The 19,248-nt window shown below is 48.2% G+C and overlaps 1 protein-coding gene across 2 annotated transcripts in view; it reads right to left on the minus strand.

Moving 5' to 3' along the window:
* Window positions 1-3,681: 3,681 nt before the first annotated feature.
* Window positions 3,682-19,248, minus strand: part of ADCY5 (adenylate cyclase 5) — a 263,134-nt gene continuing 247,567 nt past the window's right edge. The window contains exons 18-21 of one of the 2 annotated variants that reach the window (XM_056793544.1): window positions 11,176-11,439; window positions 8,828-9,032; window positions 8,172-8,296; window positions 3,682-6,781 (exon numbers count right to left, since the gene is read on the minus strand). In XM_056793544.1, coding sequence (XP_056649522.1) covers window positions 6,653-6,781; window positions 8,172-8,296; window positions 8,828-9,032; window positions 11,176-11,439 — 723 coding nt within the window. In that variant the 3' untranslated portion in view covers window positions 3,682-6,652. The remainder of the gene's footprint in view (window positions 6,782-8,171; window positions 8,297-8,827; window positions 9,033-11,175; window positions 11,440-19,248) is intronic. The other variant, XM_056793545.1, reaches the window with a different exon arrangement.

Below are 19,248 nucleotides of genomic sequence, written 5' to 3' on the forward strand. Positions count from 1 at the left end.
TCACGGCATTTCAGTCTGAAAGGGCCCTTGGAAATCCTTGACCCCAGCTCTCCCTAGTCCCTTCGGGGTTAGGACCCCAAGTGCCCGGGGCAGCGAGGTGGCCAGGGAGCTCCAGACACTAGCTGTGTGGCTGCGGGGAAGCCTCCGTTTTCTCGTCTGTCAAATGAGCGTGAGGAAGAAATGACAAAGCGCGCCAGTAAAGGGGAGCCTTCCCGACTTCAGTCTGGCGCTCGTTATCGATGGAGAGTAACGCCTTCTCCGCTCCTCCATGGCCCAGCTCACATGCTTTAGCCAGGCTAGAGCATCTCCAGACAATCGTCTCTATTTCTCTGGGACGCTTCTGCGAGCAGCCCTGTGTGGGCAGCGTGAAAAACACGGTGCCTGTTTCACAGGGGAGTAAGCCGAGGACGTGCCCACAGCCAGACAGCCGGCCGCCTCCCGGCGCAGAGCGGGCGCCCGAACCGAGACCGCCTGACTCGGAATTCGGGGCCTTTTCTTTCCAGCACAGCCAGCAAGGAAGAGTTGCGGCTCAGGAGGAAGGCTTCGTGAAAAGGCTAGAAAGCAGACTGTGCCGGCCTTTCCAGGGCAAACCACAGGGGCTCTCCGCGTGGGCTCCCGCCCATTCCACCTCCCGCCGGACACTCGCGGCAGTGCTCAGCCGCTCCGGCCGAAGCCCACTGCTTTCAGAGGTCTCGGGAGGCGGGTGGGCCGCTCGGAGCCTGCTCCTGCGAGGGTATGAGGAGGGCAGAAAAGAGCTCGGGATCGAGGGATTAGAAAGGGACCTCGGGGGCCATCCAGCCCAACCTGTTCCTGAGCCAGGACGCTGGCTCCACGGCGACCCCCAAACACGTGGGGATGGGCTCATGGGAGCAGGATGTGGTGAGAGGCAGTAACGTTATGTGGCAAGCAGCCTCTTGTGGAAAACCCCCACAGAGCCCCCAGGGGATGAGGAGGGACAATGGGAAAGGAGAGACGGGACCATTAAGTAGCAGCTTCTTCCAGAGAGGGGAAGGGATCTGATGGAGGACGCACATGAGGCGTCTAGATGAGCTTTACTGTTGTCAATAAATGACCCAAGAGGTTTTGAAAGTGTGTCTAGGGCCAGCGAGGTGTCTCAGTGGATGGAGAGCCAGGCCTGGAGATGGGAGGTCCCGAGTTCAAATTTGACCTCCGACACTTCCCAGCGGTGTGGCCCTGGGCAAGTCACTTGAACCCCACTGCCTAGCCCTTACCACTCTTCTGCCTTGGAGCCAATACACAGTATTGATTCCAAGATGGAAGGTGAGGGTTTTAATTTTTTTTTTTAATGGAAGGTAAGGTTTTTTTTTTTGTTGTTGTTCATTTGTTTGTTTTTAAGAATGGAAGGGGTTCAACAAGGCAAATGTTTTGATTGCCAGAAAGGGGAACCTGTAGGAATCCTCACCCTGTAGAATAATGAACTCTGAATCCTGACAATTTTAGAGCCCACTGTTTGATTTTCTATGTTTTTGAGCAAATAGAAAAGGAATCGATGTATAGAGGTTCATTAAAAGCAGATTATGTCAGAGGGCATTTATTTTCTTTTTTAAAGAGGATGTCTAACCTCGTTCATTAGGAAATGTGATAGATAGATCTTCATGGATTTCACATAACATTTGCCAAAGTTTCTTGAAGTTCCCCTGTGTGTGTGTGTGTTGGATGACAGATTATATGATAAGTCGATTCCTAACTTGTACAGTGACCACAGAATACCACCATCTTGTTAAATTGGAATTTCCTTTTACCCAGAGGGCAGTTGAGTGGCACTTAGGTGACCCGAACACATGGCACCTTCCAAACACAAAACTGGGAGAGATCAGGGATGGGCTGATTTTGTCGGGGAGGGGACGTGCTTATGTGCTACTGGCATGCAGTTTAATATGGGTAAATATGTCCCCCTTGCCCACAATACACATATTGGGTGGACCCCCTTTGAAAGGCTGATAGAGTGACATGGACAAGAGTTGCATGGGCTGGGCAGCCTCAGCTGTATTGCGATCTACCTCCCTGAAGGGAGTCCCCATGTCAGTGAGACTACGGATCTGTTCAAGTTTCCCAAATGATCAAACCCAAGATCAGAGCCTGGACATCTTTAGAAAGGACCACGAGGCTCATACGTGATTCTCTTCCATTCACATTTTTTTTTCAGTGACTGAGATTAGGGGAGAGAGATCATGCTTATCAAAATAGGGAATGACTCAAAGTTGGTAGAAAGGGGTAATTACTACTAGATTGAATAACTGGGTTCCAAAAAAATGTTAAAAGGCAATAATACTAGGTTAAATCTAATTAAATGGAATTTAACAGGAATAATATAAAGTCCTAAACATGGTCTCAAAAATTCAGCTAAGTATAGAATAGCAGTTCATGTGAAAAAAGATGTGGAGATTTTAGTGGGCTGTAAATTTAATATAAGGCAACATTGAATCATGGTAGTCAAAAAGGCTACTTCAATCTGGAGTTGCATTCTAAGTCCAGAACAGAACAAGGACAGCGACAGACCTTGTGTATGTACTCTGCCCTGGTTAGACCCTCCGGGAGCAGCGTAACCACTGTAGGACTTTATTCAGTTCTACGTTTTAGGAAAGATGGTGAATGTGTCCATAGCAGTGTGAAAGAGGATGACTGTAAACCGCATCCTTCACATTTGGTTGAAAGGACTAGGCATGGTGGTCCAGAAAAGCCAAGGAGAAACATGGTAACGTCTTTGAATATTAGCGGGGATGCCATGTGGTGGAGGGATTAAGCTTGTTTTGTTTGACTCTGGAGGACAACATTGGAAGCAATAAATAGAAGTTACAGAGGCAGACTGACTCAAAATAAGGGAAAACTGCCCAAAAGAAAGTCCAAAAAGTAGACATTACTTTCTTGGGAGGTGATGAATTCTTCCTTACTACAGGGCTTAAAAGAAGCTGGATGCCCATTTGTTGAGCATTTTCTATTCATTGGACTATCTGACTTCTCTGGCTCTTTGCCCCCTGGAATTCGGTGATGTTTTTCATGGTACTGGGGGAGGGAGAAGAAGGAGATAGAAATAATCATGATTCTAACGTGATACTCCTCTCCAGGTGCCTTGTCCTTAGTTCCTAGAACTGAGCTCTTATGAATATCCTCATCTTCTTCAACCGGTCTCATGGGATGTCAGGGAGTCCCTTTCATGCCCTTTTTGCTCCGTGAGGATGCCCTGATCACGATTCTATTTTAAGGACCCCGGTTGGCAATCTGATCTTTCTTGAAGAACTGTTGAACGGTAGAGGAAGGGCAGGTTAATGTACTTCCAGCATAAACAGAACAGCAGGAAAATGCAGTTCACCTAATTTATTACGCTGATGACTTTCGGCTGACAACAGGCTGGGATCAAGAAGCTGGTTCTCCAGAGCCTTCAAGATGTCTACTTATTAGAAACAAACAAACAAACGCGGACACCATCCCTGTAAACCTGTACAACCTGCCAGGCACAGAAGAGACAACTGCTTGTTCATGACTGATGAGTTGGGGACGTTGGCTGCCGGGCAAAACGGTCTTATTTTAACGTTTGTCTGGCCATCTGAGCTTCCGTCAGTTTCCCTCCATCTGACCCACCCTGGCCAGGCTCAAGGAGGGTGAATACATACTTCAGAACTAGCCCTCCTGAGCTCTTGCTACAAATTAAACCAGGACACATTACCAGTGAAAGTGTTTAATAGTTAAATTATTTAAATAGACTTTTTTCAATTTCCATGGGAAATCATAATTGTATCTGTTGTTTTTTTTTTTTGCAAGATCAAGAATAAACAGTGCACACCCCTTAGAGAAAATGATGCTTAAGCTCTACACGTCATCAACAGTCACAGCTTGGGGTGGAAAGGGGTAGAAGGGATGGACAGACAGGCAGAGAGAAGGTTCATGGGTCGGGGGCCTGGAAGGGACCGTCATTATGGATCCACTTATTCTACCCCCTCATTTTACAGATGGCATAAATGAGGCCTGGGGCGGGTAACGGAAGAGGGGGGTCTGAGAAAGGGGAACGAGATTGAGAAAGTGACGGGAGAAATGGGAGAAGGCTGGAGGCCTTACCAACAGACAAGTGGTCAAGAGGGAGCAGGGTGACACAGGCGCATTGAGTACATCCTTGACTCAAGCTGGAATCAAAGCTTCAAACAAAAACAAAACCAACAGAACCACCATGAGTATGAAGAAAGCCAATAGAATACAGTGGGGAACACAGGTGCTTTGTCAAACTCAAAGGATGTCACAGCAGAAATATAATATACAAAGGCAGACTTGGCAGTTTTACAGTTTACACACTTGGCTCCTCGGAGATGTGCGCTCATGGGGGGAGGGAAACAGCCTGTCGCAGTAAGGTGGTGATGGGGGAGAGTGTAGGTCAGGAGAATTGGAAATGAAAGGCTGAGGTGAAGCGGCATCACGTAGCGTGTGTGTGTGTGTGTGTGTGTGTGTGTGTGTGTGTGTGTGTGTGTGTGTCTGTGTGTGTGTGTGTGTGTGTGTGTGTGTGTGTGTGTGTGTGTGCATGGGCATGCCCGGGGATCTCTTGACAAGAAGAAAACTGGAGTTTCTCTGCTCGTGATCATTTTCTTTGTGGAGCGCAGTCAAACAGGCCTCCGTTTTGGTTCTCCGTGAGAGCCCCAGAGAACGATTCTGCCCTGAGAAGAGTGAAGAGTCGGGAAGATGGGGATCTGCCCCCAGATTGGAGTTTGGTTTTAGTATCTCTCTCTTCCCTGCAGCAGCTGCCTACTTATCAAAAGTCTCCTTCTCGCAGCAGATTACAAAAAATAGGCTTCTTTGTGTTGTCTTTAAAAGAAAATCTCAAGGGTTTACTTCCAACTCAATTCAAACAACATGCATGAAGCATCTTTTATGTCTAGAAGCTGGGGATACAAAGTCCAAAAAAATCCGGGACCAGACACCCTCCCCCCATACAAAAACAATCCGTCGTTTCCCTCAAGGACCTTCTGGGCTCTGCTCTCCTGATTCAGGTCACTCGGGCCCCCGGAAAGGAGTGCCACCCAGGCATTGGTCTGGAGCGCAGGGCTAATAAGGCCTAGACAGCCACTCTTCCAGGGGGGAAGCAGGTCCTCATGCAGAGGGAAGAATGGTCACATCTTGCGTGTGGGGCATTTGTTTTGAAGGGAAAAAAAAGAGGGGGTTGAACTAGCCCAAGGCAGTCCCTAGAGATCAAATTGAAACCAGAAAAATGGCACTTGCACTCTTTTCAGGCGCTCTTAGGGTAAGGGTAGCCTCCATGAGACTCCAGGATGGTTCTCGTATGGAAAAATGAAAATATGTTGATGTGGGAGGAGAGTGAGGCCAGTGGGAAGAATCTCCACAAAGCCACCTGGGCTCTAGAAAGGAACCTTCTGATGGGCAAGTGAGGTGTGTGTGTGTGTGAGTGTGTATGAGTGTGAGTATGTGCGTGTGAGTGTGTATGAGTGTGAGTATGTGTGTGAGTGTGTATGAGTGTGAGTATGTGTGTGTGTGTGTGTGTGTGTGTGTGTGTGTACTACTGGGCACATACAGAACCTAATTTACCCTGAAGTCCCAGAAGCAGATAGACTGATTGTACCCTGCAAAACTGAAAACTGCCAGTGGGGAACGCGACTACAGCACCGGGTGGCCCGGTTCTGTAGCTTATATACATACGCACAACAAACAAACCGCACCCGCCACCAGCACCGCCACCCGGCCTGCTGTACACAGCCGCTTTCCGATAGAGAATTTACAAAATATAGAATTTGGTATCTCTGTTAGATCTCCAAGTTTTCAAATATTACAAAATAAAAGATACAAAAATGACACATCTCAGGGCGGGGTCCCTCCCTTCCCCAGGCCCAGCGCCCGGCCCGAAGGGTCGCTTCGCTCTGTCTCTGAACGCGGCAAACTAGCACGTGCTAAAGAAGGGCACGGAGAACGGTTTTGTTTCGTTTAATAAATATTTGCTTTTCTCAGAGCCGTCGGAGCCTCCTGCTGCCCCTCGTGGTCCCCTCCCGCCTGGGAAAGAGTCTCGCTTGGTCGGGCGTGCTGCCCGCTCCTAAAGGGATGGGGGGACGGAGGAGGGCGCGGTTAATATGGCTAGTAGTCCTTCCTGGGTCAGCACCCAGGCCAGCAACACCGCGAGGCCTCCGTGGAACCAGGCCAGGCCACCGTCCGATTTAAAAAGCTTGCACAGAAAAGCAGCATCTGCGGGGATCCCCAGCTGTCCCTGGCTGCCGCCCCAGGCCCGGCACTCCCCCGGGCGGGAAGTCTTCCCCAGGCAGGGCTGCCTCTTTCACGAGGGTGTCCGTGGTCCTACACCAATAAATACTGAGCTCTTTCCCACCCGTGGCATGTGGGACGGAGGCCACCCGCCTGTCAGAAAGCGCCAACGATTCAGGGCTTCTCCTAGCCGACACACAGAGCCAGATACATCTTTGGTCAACTTGGTGCTCTCGGGGAAGTTGGCTCCCCCGGGGTCCCGCCAGGGCTCCCGCCCCCAGGAGAGGAGAAAGCTGGTTTTGGAGTCACTGTGGAAAAGACGCCAGGACGCCCTGTAGGCACTAGAGCTAGGTCTGCCCACCTCGCCTGGCACAAAAGAAGTCATTTTCCGATTCTCCAAAGGCCGGTCTGCCTGGTACAGCTTTGCCCACCCTGCCCGCTGCTAACTGGGTGGGGGTCCTCCATTGAGGAAGTAGGTCATCATCTCCCCTTTGCCCTTCACCTTGACGACACCCCGGCACTCCAGCTGGTAGGTGTTGGCGGCCAGCACCTGGTACATGTCTGTGGTCACCTGGAGGAGGAAAGGCGAGTGAGAGTAAAGGGAGATCTGATGGACGTTGGCCATGGGCCCCGGACTCCAGAGGCCTGGCGGGCTCTTTACCTTGTTTTAAACCCTCACTTTCTCTCTTAGTAACAGTAACACAGAAGGGCAAGGAACAGGAAATGGGGGTTACCGGACTTGCCCAGAGTCACAGAGCTAGGAAGTGTCTGAGGCCAGATTTGAACCCAGGATCTCCTCTCTCTGGGCCTGGCTCTCTATCCATTGTGCCACCCAGCTGCCCCCATGTTGTGTCCTTCCCCCAGACGCTTGGTTCACATCCCAAGAGGGATAGAAAGGTGGGAAGGGAATGCCTGTCCCTGTGAAAGGGCCTTTACTTCTCTGAAACAGCGAGCACAACCCAAGGCATTCATTTGTGCTAACAGAGATTAAAGGGATACAAGTGATCCCCAACAACAAAGCAGCTGAACAATTCCTTCCTGGGGATCTATGAGGAAGAACACTGTCCACATCCAGAGGAAGAACTGTGGGAGTAGAAACCCAGAAGAAAAACAACTGCCTCATCACATGGTTCAATGGGGATATGATTGGGGGTGCAGACTCTAAAGGATCACCCTGGTACAATTATCAATAATATGGAAATAGGTTCTGATCAATGACACATGTAAACCCAGTGGAATTGCACTTCGGCTACAGGAAGGGTGCCGGGAGGGGAGGGAGGGAAAGAATACGATTCTTGTAACTTACAAATAATGTTCTAAATTGACTAAATAAAATTTTCCCCCAAAAAATCCTTCCTGGGCCCCTTACCCAGGTCAGCAGGCTTGAGTAATATTGTAAATGATAATGTATAATCATAATATTGTATATTGTATAAATGTAAACTAAAAAACGAGTAAAAAAAGTAAAATTGCTTGAGTAGTATTGAAAAAGGGATTCTGAGGTGTCAGAGATATTTATTGGTTTGATAACTGTGGGTGGCGACAGCATTTTCTTGCAATTACTCAGTAGTTGGAGCTGCCTTCTTTGGGGATTTGATGAGAAGTTGCATGTGGCCCTTCCTCTGCCATGCCCACCTGGGACTCCCAGTCTCCATTCTTGTTTCCCTCCCGGGAAGGACTGACCTTTGGCAAAGCTAGATCTGTGGCTCAGTGGATTGAGAGTCAGGCCTAAAGGTGGGAGATCCTGGGTTCAGATCTGGCCTCAGACACTTCCTGGGCAAGCCACTTAACCCCCATTGCCCAGCCCTTACCATTCTTGTGTCTTGGAACGAATAGTATTGATTCTAAGTCAGAAGGTAAGGGTTAAAAAAAAAAGTTTCCTTCCTTAGACCCTAGCATAGGACAGAGGCTCATCTGTGCAGCTAGAGGCAAGGGGATGACTGAGATGATCTGCCACTTACCTGGATGCGGTCAGGCACACCAGTGCTGTCCATGCGGCTGGCCACATTCACTGTGTTGCCCCAAATATCATACTGAGGCTTGCGAGCTCCAATCACCCCGGCCACCACTGGGCCAATGTTTAGCCCTACAATAGAACAGCAGGGTGAAAAAAAAATGTCAAGACTTCATACAGGCTATGTTTGGGGGTAGGGCAGGAGGGGCGGTAGAGGAGAGCTAGCGTCCTTGTCTTTGCCCCAAATCCCAGCCCTTAGACCTGGGGGGGTCTTTCTCAATCATTAAGTGTCTTCCTCACTGGCTTCTTCCCTCTTCCCTTCAAAAAAAACTGCTCAGATCCTATCATCAAGGTCTCTGTTGACTGCTTGTGAATATGTTGTATCATCCCCATCAAAAAGAGGGTTCTCCAAGGGCAAAGGCTGTGTCTTCTCCCTCAAACCCTAAAGTGGCAAAAGAACCCCAAAACTTTAGGACCCCGCTTTAGACTTACTGATTGGCTGGCTAGATGGTTCTCTAATGGCCCCAAGATAATGGGGAGGGAATGATATAGAACTTAAAGTCAGGCAGAAAGAGAGGGGCCAGCTAGGAGGTGACAGCTCCATAGTTCCGCACCCCCGTCCCCAGGTCTTAGTCCACCAGGCTGCTCTGTTCCCTTCCTTACCTATCTTCATCTGGAAGTTGTTGAAGGAGTGCTCATTGATGTATTTCATTTGGTCCATTAGCTTCATGGCAAAGTCAGCCAGGGCTTTGATGTGCGTCTTCCCTGCTTTGTCATAAGTGGAATCATTGAGGCCAGAGGCCGCCATATAAGTGCTGCCAATGGTTTTGATCTTCTCCAGCTGTCGAAACTGGTCTTCACTGATGATCTAGGTAACGAGAGAGGAGAGCTTGAGTGGTTCCTGGCACCCAGGGATAGTACAAATGATAGGACAGAGAAAATGGAAACTAAAGGGGCGATGGCAAGGACTTGGGACTTTATCTCACTAGCAAGATCCAAGCACCTCTACTTTTCCCTCAGGGCCTAACAGAGGGCAGGGCACCCGGTAAGAATGTCTATAGCCCCTGAATACTCCAAGAAGGATCTGCTCAAAGTATTCTATGGCTCTTCCTTGCCCAAAAGCCACCAGTGGCTTCCAAGCACATCAGATTTAAAATGAATCCCAACTTGAGGTCCTTTAGCCTATCTACCGCCATAACTCTTCCCTCATTCAAGGTCTGGTGAGCTCCATTCTACTCAAGGACATCTCACTGCCCCCCATAACTCATCTACTCCTAGTTAACTGGCAGAAGGTCAGAGTGGAAAGACCTGAGCTCAGGGCCTTATGCCACCACTTGCTGCCTACATGACCTTACTGAAGTAAGTCATTTTACTGCCCTGAGCCTCCTTTCCCCATCTGCAAAATGGAGATTAAGGACACCTGTGGGGTTGTGGGGCTTTGTAAATCATATAAAGCATGACATAGATGTGAGAATTTCAGGGTCTTCTAGCCTGTGGGTTCCCATTTGGGTGCTCTCCCTCATGGGCCAGGGGTTGGGGCTAAACATTCCTTAACTGAGTCTTTCTTTTTTTAACCTTCCATCTTGGAATCCATACTGAGTGTTGGTTCCAAGGCAGAACAGTAAGAGTTAGGCAATTTAGAATTAAGTGACTTGCCCAGGGTCACACAGCTAGGAAGAGTCTGAGGGCAGATTTGAACCCAGGTGCTCCTGATTTCATCCCCTGTACTACTAACTGCCCCCTTAATTTTGTCTCAAGCAGTAAATAATTTAGCCCATTTATGTTACAAATGTATTTCATATATATATATAATTCTTTCTGGGGTGGGGGGGTTCACAACACCATTTTTGTCATTGTTGAAAAACAAACAAAGAACAAAAATTGGGACTTCTTAGCTGAACCCATCCACAAGAATGCCTTCTCTGGCATGACCAGCAGTGGTCATCCAGCTGCCACTTCACCCTCTAGTGAGAGGGAGCCCACTTCTGTCCTGAAGCTGGGCGCTCCAGTTGTGAGCAGTTCTGTCCTTGGGCAGCATTCCCTTCTATGGCGCTGAGCCTTCTACACTTCGCTCTGGGACCAAGCAGAACAAGTGTAATTCTTCTATGTGACAGCTTTTTAAATCTTTGAACACAGCTAACACGGCCCCTGAAGACTTCTCTTCTCCAGGCTTTTCCTCGCTTCTCCTCCCCGGGTTCCCACAGGCTCCACATAATTAAACTCTGCCCCGAATTTTCCTCCATCAAGGTTCCCTCCCCCATCCTCATTACGGCTCCTTCTGTTTGCGCCCGGCCATTCCAGCTCAGTCTGTGTGCAGGTACGGCACATTTAGCCAGCTGTAACTCCTTGTGCTTTTGCTTTTCGCCCTGTGGTCCATGATTTGCTACGTGGGGACTGCTTCTCCAGGAAAGGAGAGGAGTGCCTTCCTTCCTCTGCCTTTTCTCTTAGCAGTTGGGACAAAAGCAAAAGCACTCAGGAGGAACTCCGTTTAGACAGTCAATGTTCTTTCCCCATTGTCCAAGTCCTATCACTGGTGCCTGGGCATTAGCTGGCCTGACAAAATCCTTATGGCAAAGAATCTGGAATGGAAATGTTGTATATGTCTTGGCCTGACCAGGTTTCCGTTGGGTGCTCCCATGTGTATTTTGGGGGGTGGGGAGAAGAATGAGGATTTCTCTTTCTACACCCCTCAAAGGGCCCACCCCACATTCTCTCCTCATCTGGTTAATTTAATTAATACTTGCTTCTTTCCTGGAGCAAAAACTAAGACCTGAAATGGATACTGGCCATTCTGCAAGAAAATTGGTGGCTTAGAGAGGTCAGAACATCTCTTACTCTTAATAGGGAAAAGAGGGGGCCTGTCTCTCTTGAAATCTAATATATTCTCCTTTGACTGATAGAGGGTTTAGGATGAATCCATCCTGTCCCATGCAGGATTTGGAACAGATGATCCCTGAGGTCCTTGCCAGCCCAAGGGGCCCATGCTGCCATGTTTCTTGCAGTCTCAGCACCTCATCAAAGTCAGCGATGATCTCATTGAGCAGTCGGAGACACTCCACTCCTTCGTTGTTGGCCTCCAGCTCCACATAGAACTCAGAGAAGTTGGAAATGGAGGCGAACATGACAGCCACACATTCGCATGACTGGTAGTACAGCTCATCGTTGCGCCGCTCCCGAGCCAGGAAGTGGGCCGCCACATCCTTGGGCAGGATGTTGTGTAGCAGCCTCCTGTTGTAGGCTTGGAGCTCCTCCATCTCCTCTTTCTCCTCTGTGGCCTGAAGGGAGAGGGAGCAGGTAAGAGAGGGACTGTGGAGAGAGAGAGTGGGGGAAAGGGGAAGGAAGAAAAGAATAAGAAAAGAAAAAGGAGAGTAGAGAAAATCATGGAGGAGCAGAGGAAAAGGAGAGAGGAAAGGGACACAGCTAGTGAGGAAAAGAAGGTAGAAGAGAAGGAGGGAAGGAAGAAAGGAAAAAATTGATAGAAGGGGGTGGGGTGAAGAAACAGACCCAGCTTTCCAGTTATAATGGGGAAAGGTAAAGAGAAATTGAAGAATTTAAGGTCGGATGGTAGCAGATAAAATTATGAAGTAGGTAAAATGGACCCATTTGTCATTCATTCAATAAACATGATGTACCTACACTCTGTGCAGGCAGCTAGGTGGTGCATGGATAGTACCAGGCCTGGAGTCAGGAAGACTCATTTTCCTAAGTTCAAATCTGGCCTCAGGTAATTAGAAAGTCACTTAATCCTGTTTGCCTCAGTTTCCTCATCTGAAGGAAATGGCAAAGCATTCCAGTATTTCTGCCAAGAAAACCCTTAATGGGGTCGGGAAGAGTTGGGCATGACCAAAATTGACTGGAACACTGTGCTAGTACCTGGGGAGGAGGCTGTAATGCTGAGTTTAGAGAAGGCACCAATAAAGATAACTGCCTATGTAATATCGGGGGGAAGGAACACACATTTATTAAGCCACCTCCTATGGGCCAGGCATTGTGCCAAGTGCTTTACAAATACTATCTCATTTGCTACCACATGGGAAGCATATTAGAGGGTTGCAAAACAAAGCCTTTTAGTTTGGAGTAGAATAGCTGGGGGTGAGTTACTCACTAGGGTGATCAGGCAAAACTCAGAGAAGGTAGCAATTGGATAAGGCTTAAGAGGGAGAGAGGGCGCTCTGCTGGGAAAGGGATGCACTGGCTTATTTCTGTATCCCTCATGGCATCTAATAGTGCTTGGCAGAGTTCAGTAGATGTTGGGTTAATTAAATTGTCAAAAAAAGGTCTCAAAACTCAGTTGCCCTGAGCTGTGATCTTGGGTCAACCCAACCTGGCCTGTCCACCAGCGCTTCCCCACCAGAGTGACCAGGCACCCCGTGGGAAGGACTGTCACATTCCGTGTGACCAGCCTTTGCTCCTCTCCCCTTTAAAAAATCCCTCGACCCAGGCCTCCCTCTGATCACGCCACTGTTTCTCATCCTCTAGTATTTATTTATTGTGACACGACAGAATTTTGCATCATTTGCATATTATTTGGCATGTCTTCTTAAAGGTGGGGGCATCGAGGTGGCAGGCAGGAAGATTCATCTTCCTCAGTTCAACTCTGGCCTCAGGCACTTACCAGCTGGATGACTCTTGGGATCTGCCTTTGCGTTTATTCTCTTCTTCCTTCATCCAATGTTTGTTTGTTTGTTTTTAATTTTTATACCCTTATCTTCTGTCTAAGAATCAATACTAGGTATGATTCCAAGGCAGAAGAGCAGTAAGGACTAGGCAATTGGAGTTGAGTGACTTACTCAGGGTCACCCAACTGGGAAGTGTCTGAGACTCAATTTGAATCCAGGACCTCCTGTCTCAGGGCCTGAGGTTCTATCCCCTGAGCCATCCAGCTCATTTGTTTTGTTGCTCAGATTTGCCTTTTCCTCTCCTCTTCCATTGCTACCAGTCTCTTCCAGTCCCTCATCACTTATGTCTAAGTTACTCGAATAGTTTCCTTACTAGTTCTTTTCCCCTGATTCATCTTATACAACACTGCCAGGGCCATTCTGTCTAAAGGACTGCTTTATTAGGTTACTTTCCTCCTCAAAACCCACACTGCCTAAAATACTAATAATCTGGAAATGGGTCTTGATCAATGATACATGTAAAACCCAGTGGAACTGCTCGTTGGCTACGGGAGAGAGTGGGAGGAGGGGAGGGAAAGAACACGAGTCTTGTAACCATGGAAAAACATTCTAAATTAACTAATTAAATAAATAAACTTAAAAAAAAACCCTACACTGCCTAGAGAACAGAATCAGAATTTCTCTGCTTGCCATTCTAGACCTTTCATAAAGTAGCTCCATGCAATATAAAAAATCTTAGTTCCTATCACGCTAGATCCTAGCCGGAATGGCCTCCCCATTGTTCCTCTTGCTCCAGTGCCATATTCTTTCTTTCCTTTGTATCTTCATTTATGCTATTCTCAGAGCCCAGGGATAACCCCTCTCCTTCCTACCTTGCCTTCAACAGTTACCTTACTTTCCATTTCCTCCAGGTAAATTTTCCCAAAGTTTTCCAGCCTCTACTCCTTCTATTGGCATTCAATGTCTTTCATGTATATTCTATAATTTGACAATATATGGCTCTATATGGCTTTCTTTTTAAACCCTTGCTTTTTGTCCTTGTAGTAACACTAAGCCAGAAGGGCAAGGGCTGGGCAATTGGGGATTAAATGACTTGCCCAGGGTCACACAGCTAGGTAGTATCTAAGGCCAGATTTGAATCTAGGTCCTCCAGACCTTAGGCCTGTCATTCTATCCATTTAGCTACCTAGCTGCCTGTTTACATGATTTTCTAATTGATATATCTATAGATCTTGGGACCTTTAGAGTCCATCTAGCCTGATTTCTTCATTTTACAAATGAGGAAATTGAGGCTGAGGGATATTAAGTGACTTGCTGGAGATGACATAAACTACATGAGGGCAGAAGCAGTATGTGTGTTTATCCTGCCCAGTACCTGGTACAATATTAAGTACATAGAAGATGTTTAATAAATATTTGTTCAATTTAATTGAGTAGCAGCAATGGTGGAAAAAAATACAAATTCCTTCCATCAGCCTGGGTATGTAGCAAGGGTAAGAGTCATGTCTCTTGTCTTCCTCTTCATCTTCTTGGGGCCAACTCAGAGTTCTATATATGAGAGGGATTCAAGGACAGGAAGGGGGGTGCGGGGGGGGGGACTTGACCAAATCCTTTGGCCAGTCCATGGCTCCATCTCTTCTCTTGCTACATTCCCAGCATCCTTGTTTGCAAAGAGAGTTATTAGTCTCCAACTCAATTTCTTTAAACAATAACTGGGTCCATTACAAATCTGTAACAATTAGTGGGGCCGTACTGTGACAAGGAAATCCATCTGCCACACCGTAATGGATTCTCTATCCATTTACCACAATGGCATTTCCAAACCCCTTCATCCTCCCTGAAACCTCCTTTGCCCCCTCCAATCTCAGCTGAGAACTTTGCTTCATATTTCACTGAAAAAACTGAGTCCATTCCCCGAAAGCTCCCACGTCATGCCATATCACTGACCTGTCTCCCACCACCATCTCCTCCTTCACTCCTGTCTCACCTGAAGAGGTGGCCAAGACAAAACCTCTCTGTGCACACTGATTTGATTCTATTCCATCCCACCCCATTTCTACCATCAGATTGCCTCCTGTATCATCCCCACTCTCCCACCTATCTTGATTCTCTCCATGTGTGCTGGCTGCTTCCTTATGGCTTATAAACACACCCATATCTCTCCCTTCCTCAGAAAACCTCACTTCATCCATCCATCCATCCCTGCCAGCTCTCATTCTATGCTTCAACTCCTTTTCTCAGCTGGTCTCCTTGAGGAGGCTGTCTAATGCTCATGCCTCAACTTCCTTTCGTCTCACCTTCTCCTTAACTCTTCAGTCTGGCTTCTGACCATATCATACAATTGCAATGGCTCTCTCTGAAGTTAGCACTGCAGTGATCTCTTAACTGCCAAACCCAATGGCATTTTCTCCACCTTCATCCTTCTTGACCTCTCTTCATTCTTTGTCGCTGTCGGTCACTTTCTTCTCCTCCATACTAGGCTCTCTCCAGGCTTTTGACACTTGTCTCAGTTCTCCCACTTGTAGGACTGTTCCTTCTGGATCTTCATCCAAGTCAAATCTGGCAACCATGGGTATTCCAAGGAGCTCTGTTCTGGGCCTTTTTGTCTTCTCCCTTTATGCTGTTCTCGTCGGTGAGCTCATTAGCCTGCCATTGATTCCGCTATCATATATCTACCAATGATTCTTGTATCTAATACCTCTCTCTCCCGTCCTAACCTCTCTCTCTTGATCTCCAGTCTCACCTTTCCATCTGTCTATTGGATACCTGTTCCATAGACATCTTAATTAAACTCAACTGATGCAAAATTGAACTCATTTTCTTCCTCACTGCTCCCCTCTCTACCTTCTCTTTCTAACTTTCTGGTGTTACCATCTTCCCAGTCAACTAGGCTCATAAATTAGGTGCCCTCCTTGACTCTCTCTCTCTCTCTCTCTCTCTCTCTCTCTCTCTCTCTCTCTCTCTCTCTCTCTCTCTCTCTCTCTCTCTCTCTCTCTCTCTTCTCTCTCTCTCTCTCTCTCCCTCCCTCTCTCTCTCTCTCTCTCACTATTTTTTCTCATTTTGTGGCATTTTTCTTCTTTTATCATCTTGGAAAAGTCTCTCATCACCTTACATCTGGTCTATTACAAGTTTGGCTGGTTTCTCTGCCTCAAGTCTCTCCCCACTCTATTCTATCCTCCAAATTAATATTTTAAAGGTAAGTTTGGCTATGTTATCCTCTCCATTGAATAAACAACAGTGACTCCCTATCACTGCCAGGATCAAATGTAAAATCCTAATTGGATGGGGCAGCTGGGTGGCTCAGTGGATTGAGAGTCCCCCCCTAAAAGTGGGGGATCCTAAATTCAAATCTGGCCCCAGACACTTCCCAGCTGTGTGACCCTGGGCAAGTCACTTGAAACCCATTGCCTAGCCCTTACCACTTTTCTGCCTTGGAACCAATACACAGTAAGGGTTGAAAAACATCCTAATTGGCTTTTAAATCCCTTCATCAGCTCTCCTGTCCTATCTCTCAAGTCTTATTACACCTTTCTCTTCTCCATGTACTCTGCAGTCCAGTAACACTGACCTCTTTGTTCTTTCCTGCACGAGGAAGGCTCCTGAGTCCAGGCATTTTCACGGGTGATCTCCCATGCCTCATAATCTTCCTCTTCATCTCTGCTGAGTTCCCTGATCTTTCTCCAAGTCTCAGCTAAAGGCCTGTCTTCTATGAGAAGCCTTTCTTGGTCCTCCTTTGGTAATTTTAGTAGCCCCTCTCTGAGATGATCTGCCATTTACCCTGTATGTCTCTTGTTTATAGGGTGCTATTTTTATGCTGTCTCTCCCACTGGGCTGTGAGCTCCTTGAGAGCAGGGGCTGTCTTTTGTCTTTCTTGGCCTCCCTGACATTCAGCACAGTAGTTGCCTTTGATTTGCTCTTGCCCTGATTTGGAGGTGACTTTGGCTGCCATACCTCCATGTGCCAGACAATGGAAGCTCTCCTAGAATGTCGTACTCTCAGGGCTCCAATGACAGTTGCAGAATCAGGGAGGGGAAAGGGGCCTCACATACCAACCCATCTAGTCCATATCGGGAACAGAAATTGCTCTTCACAACATCCTGACAAATGGTCCTTTAGCTTTTGCTTCAGACCGTTAGCAGAGGAAACTTCCTGAGGGAGCCTGATGCCAGTTTCAGATAGCTCTCACTGGTGGGATGCCTCTACTGAAGCATCCACCCTGGCTCTTAGTTCTGCCAGATGGGCCCAAAAGAACAAATTCTACAGAAATATCCTCCATTTCCCGAACAGTACTGTGACTAATAGAGTGGCTAACAAACCAGTCGGTGTGGAGTGGGGTCTGATGGGTGGCATCAATCAGCCCCCTTGCCACTTGATGGGATTACGAGGGACAAGAACTTGAAGAGCCCCATTGGCCATTGGTGTACGATTCTCAGGGTCCCATTTGGCTGGGCAGAGCCGAAACATCCTTGGTGGAGGAGAAAATATCATTAGTGGTACAATGTAGGGATGTGGAGAGGTTAATCAGCTAGCTCAGAGTGACTGAGCCCATTAGCCTTACTGGTGGACGCCAGCCTATGCTGGCCGGTAACCCAGCCGGTAAATGCCATGCCGGTAAATCAAAACGGGGCACGGGATGAAAACAACCGCCATAAAAGATGGCAGCTCTGAGGATGGGTTTGAGTACACTGAAGAAATACGGAAACTGGCCCAGGCTTAGCCCTTTATACTTGCTCATCAAAATGTACACCTCCTTTTCTCCGGGAGGGCTTTGCCCCTCTTTGTCCCCCTCCACTCCCCTCAAGGCTGGGTTAAGCACCTGCGTGTGTCACCTAAAGCTGATCCCATATTGCTCTTTTCACCAAAGTTATTGGGATGAGAAAGGAATGCACATGAACAAGGAGGGAGGCGAACAAGGAGAGAGGCAGCGTGGTGGGATGTACAAAAGGGGAAGACTGGAGTCAGGAGACCCAGGTTCAACTGCTACCCAATGCTTTACTCCATTTATGACCTTGGACAAATCACTTTATTTATTTTGGGGAGGGGATTTTATTTAATTAGTTAATTTAGACTATTTCCCCATGGTTACATGATTCATGTTCTCTCCCTCCTCTCCCCCCACCTTGTAGCCAATGAGCACTTCCACTGGGTTTTACATGTATCATTGATCCAGACCTATTTCCATATTATTGATATTTGCACTAGGATGATCCTTTAGAGTCTACATCTCCAATCCTATCCCCATTGACCCATGTGATCAAGCAGTTGTTTTTCTTCTGTGTTTCCGCTCCCACAGTTCTTCCTCTGGAGGTGGATAGCATCTTTCTCCTAAGGCCCTCAGAATTGTCCTGGACCAGACAAATCACTTTAATCTCCCTGGGCACCTCAGTTTCCCCCTTTATAAGATAAGACTTGATGGCCCCTGAAGTCCCTTTCCTTCCAGGTCGGTGAATCCTGTGAGCCTTTATGTGTTGGTGGGTAGAAAGGGAAGGAAGGGGGGATAACACAGCTGAGCGAACTAACTCTAATGAGTTGCGGGCTTGAAAGAGTAAGGAAGTACGTCCTCTGGCTCCCATGGCAAGGACCTGGGCATGGCTCGGACAAGAGTGGGAGAATGGAGAAATGTATTACAATAGAGGTACGGCTCATATCGTATGGCCTGCCTTCCTGGGAGGGAGGGAAACACCAAGAATGAGACGCAGATTTGGGACTTGGCTAATGTGGGCATTTGTTCCTCTTGGATAAGCAGATGGATTGTGCTTCTTTACAGATTTGTAATAAGTCTCATGTATCCTGTTGTGTCATGTATTCCTGATATGTTACATGTATTAAACACGGTAACAAAATAGGCGCGAGGGAAGGAGGGGCTGTGTGGGTGGCCACTCCGGTGCCGCTGACCACGCAGGCCTCCAGTGGACAGAGGCCCACGCGTGGCTCCTCGCAGGCACTTCCAAAGGAGGCAGAGGCTCCCAAGGCTAGACCAGCACTGTAGACCTGGGGAAGAATACCGCTGGGCCCCAGGGCCTGGTCAGGCCCCTCACTGGTGCCGGCTGGCCCCAGGGCATGCGGGGTGGCTGCAGGGAGCAAAGCTGTGCAGGGCTGGTTTTGCTCAGTCCTGACAGACGGTTCCTCCCTTTGCTTACTCTCCCGTGAAGAGGGGGAATAAATAGGCCTGAGGAGTGGCTGGTGGCTGGGGAGGTCTGTTTAGCATCTCTCGCCTCCTTCCTGCTCCTCCCTCTATGTTCGGAAGTGTTGAGTGGGGAGGCGGCCCAGCTTGGGCGGCTTCCAGTGAGACTTGGCTCTCCTGAGAGGAGGGGGCCGGCCCCTCCCCAGAGGGCCAGGCTCGGAGGACAGAGGACGAGGGCCGACCGCAGCCCTTAGAGATGGGGGAAGGGTCTGAGGATGAGACCTGCCGAATCGTTCAGCCTGGGAAAGAGAAGGAGCCCGAGCGAGCCCTCTTAAGGTCTC

The sequence above is a fragment of the Monodelphis domestica genome, chromosome 4 (genome assembly GCF_027887165.1).
Source record: "Monodelphis domestica isolate mMonDom1 chromosome 4, mMonDom1.pri, whole genome shotgun sequence".
Classification (NCBI taxonomy): Eukaryota; Metazoa; Chordata; class Mammalia; order Didelphimorphia; family Didelphidae; genus Monodelphis; species Monodelphis domestica.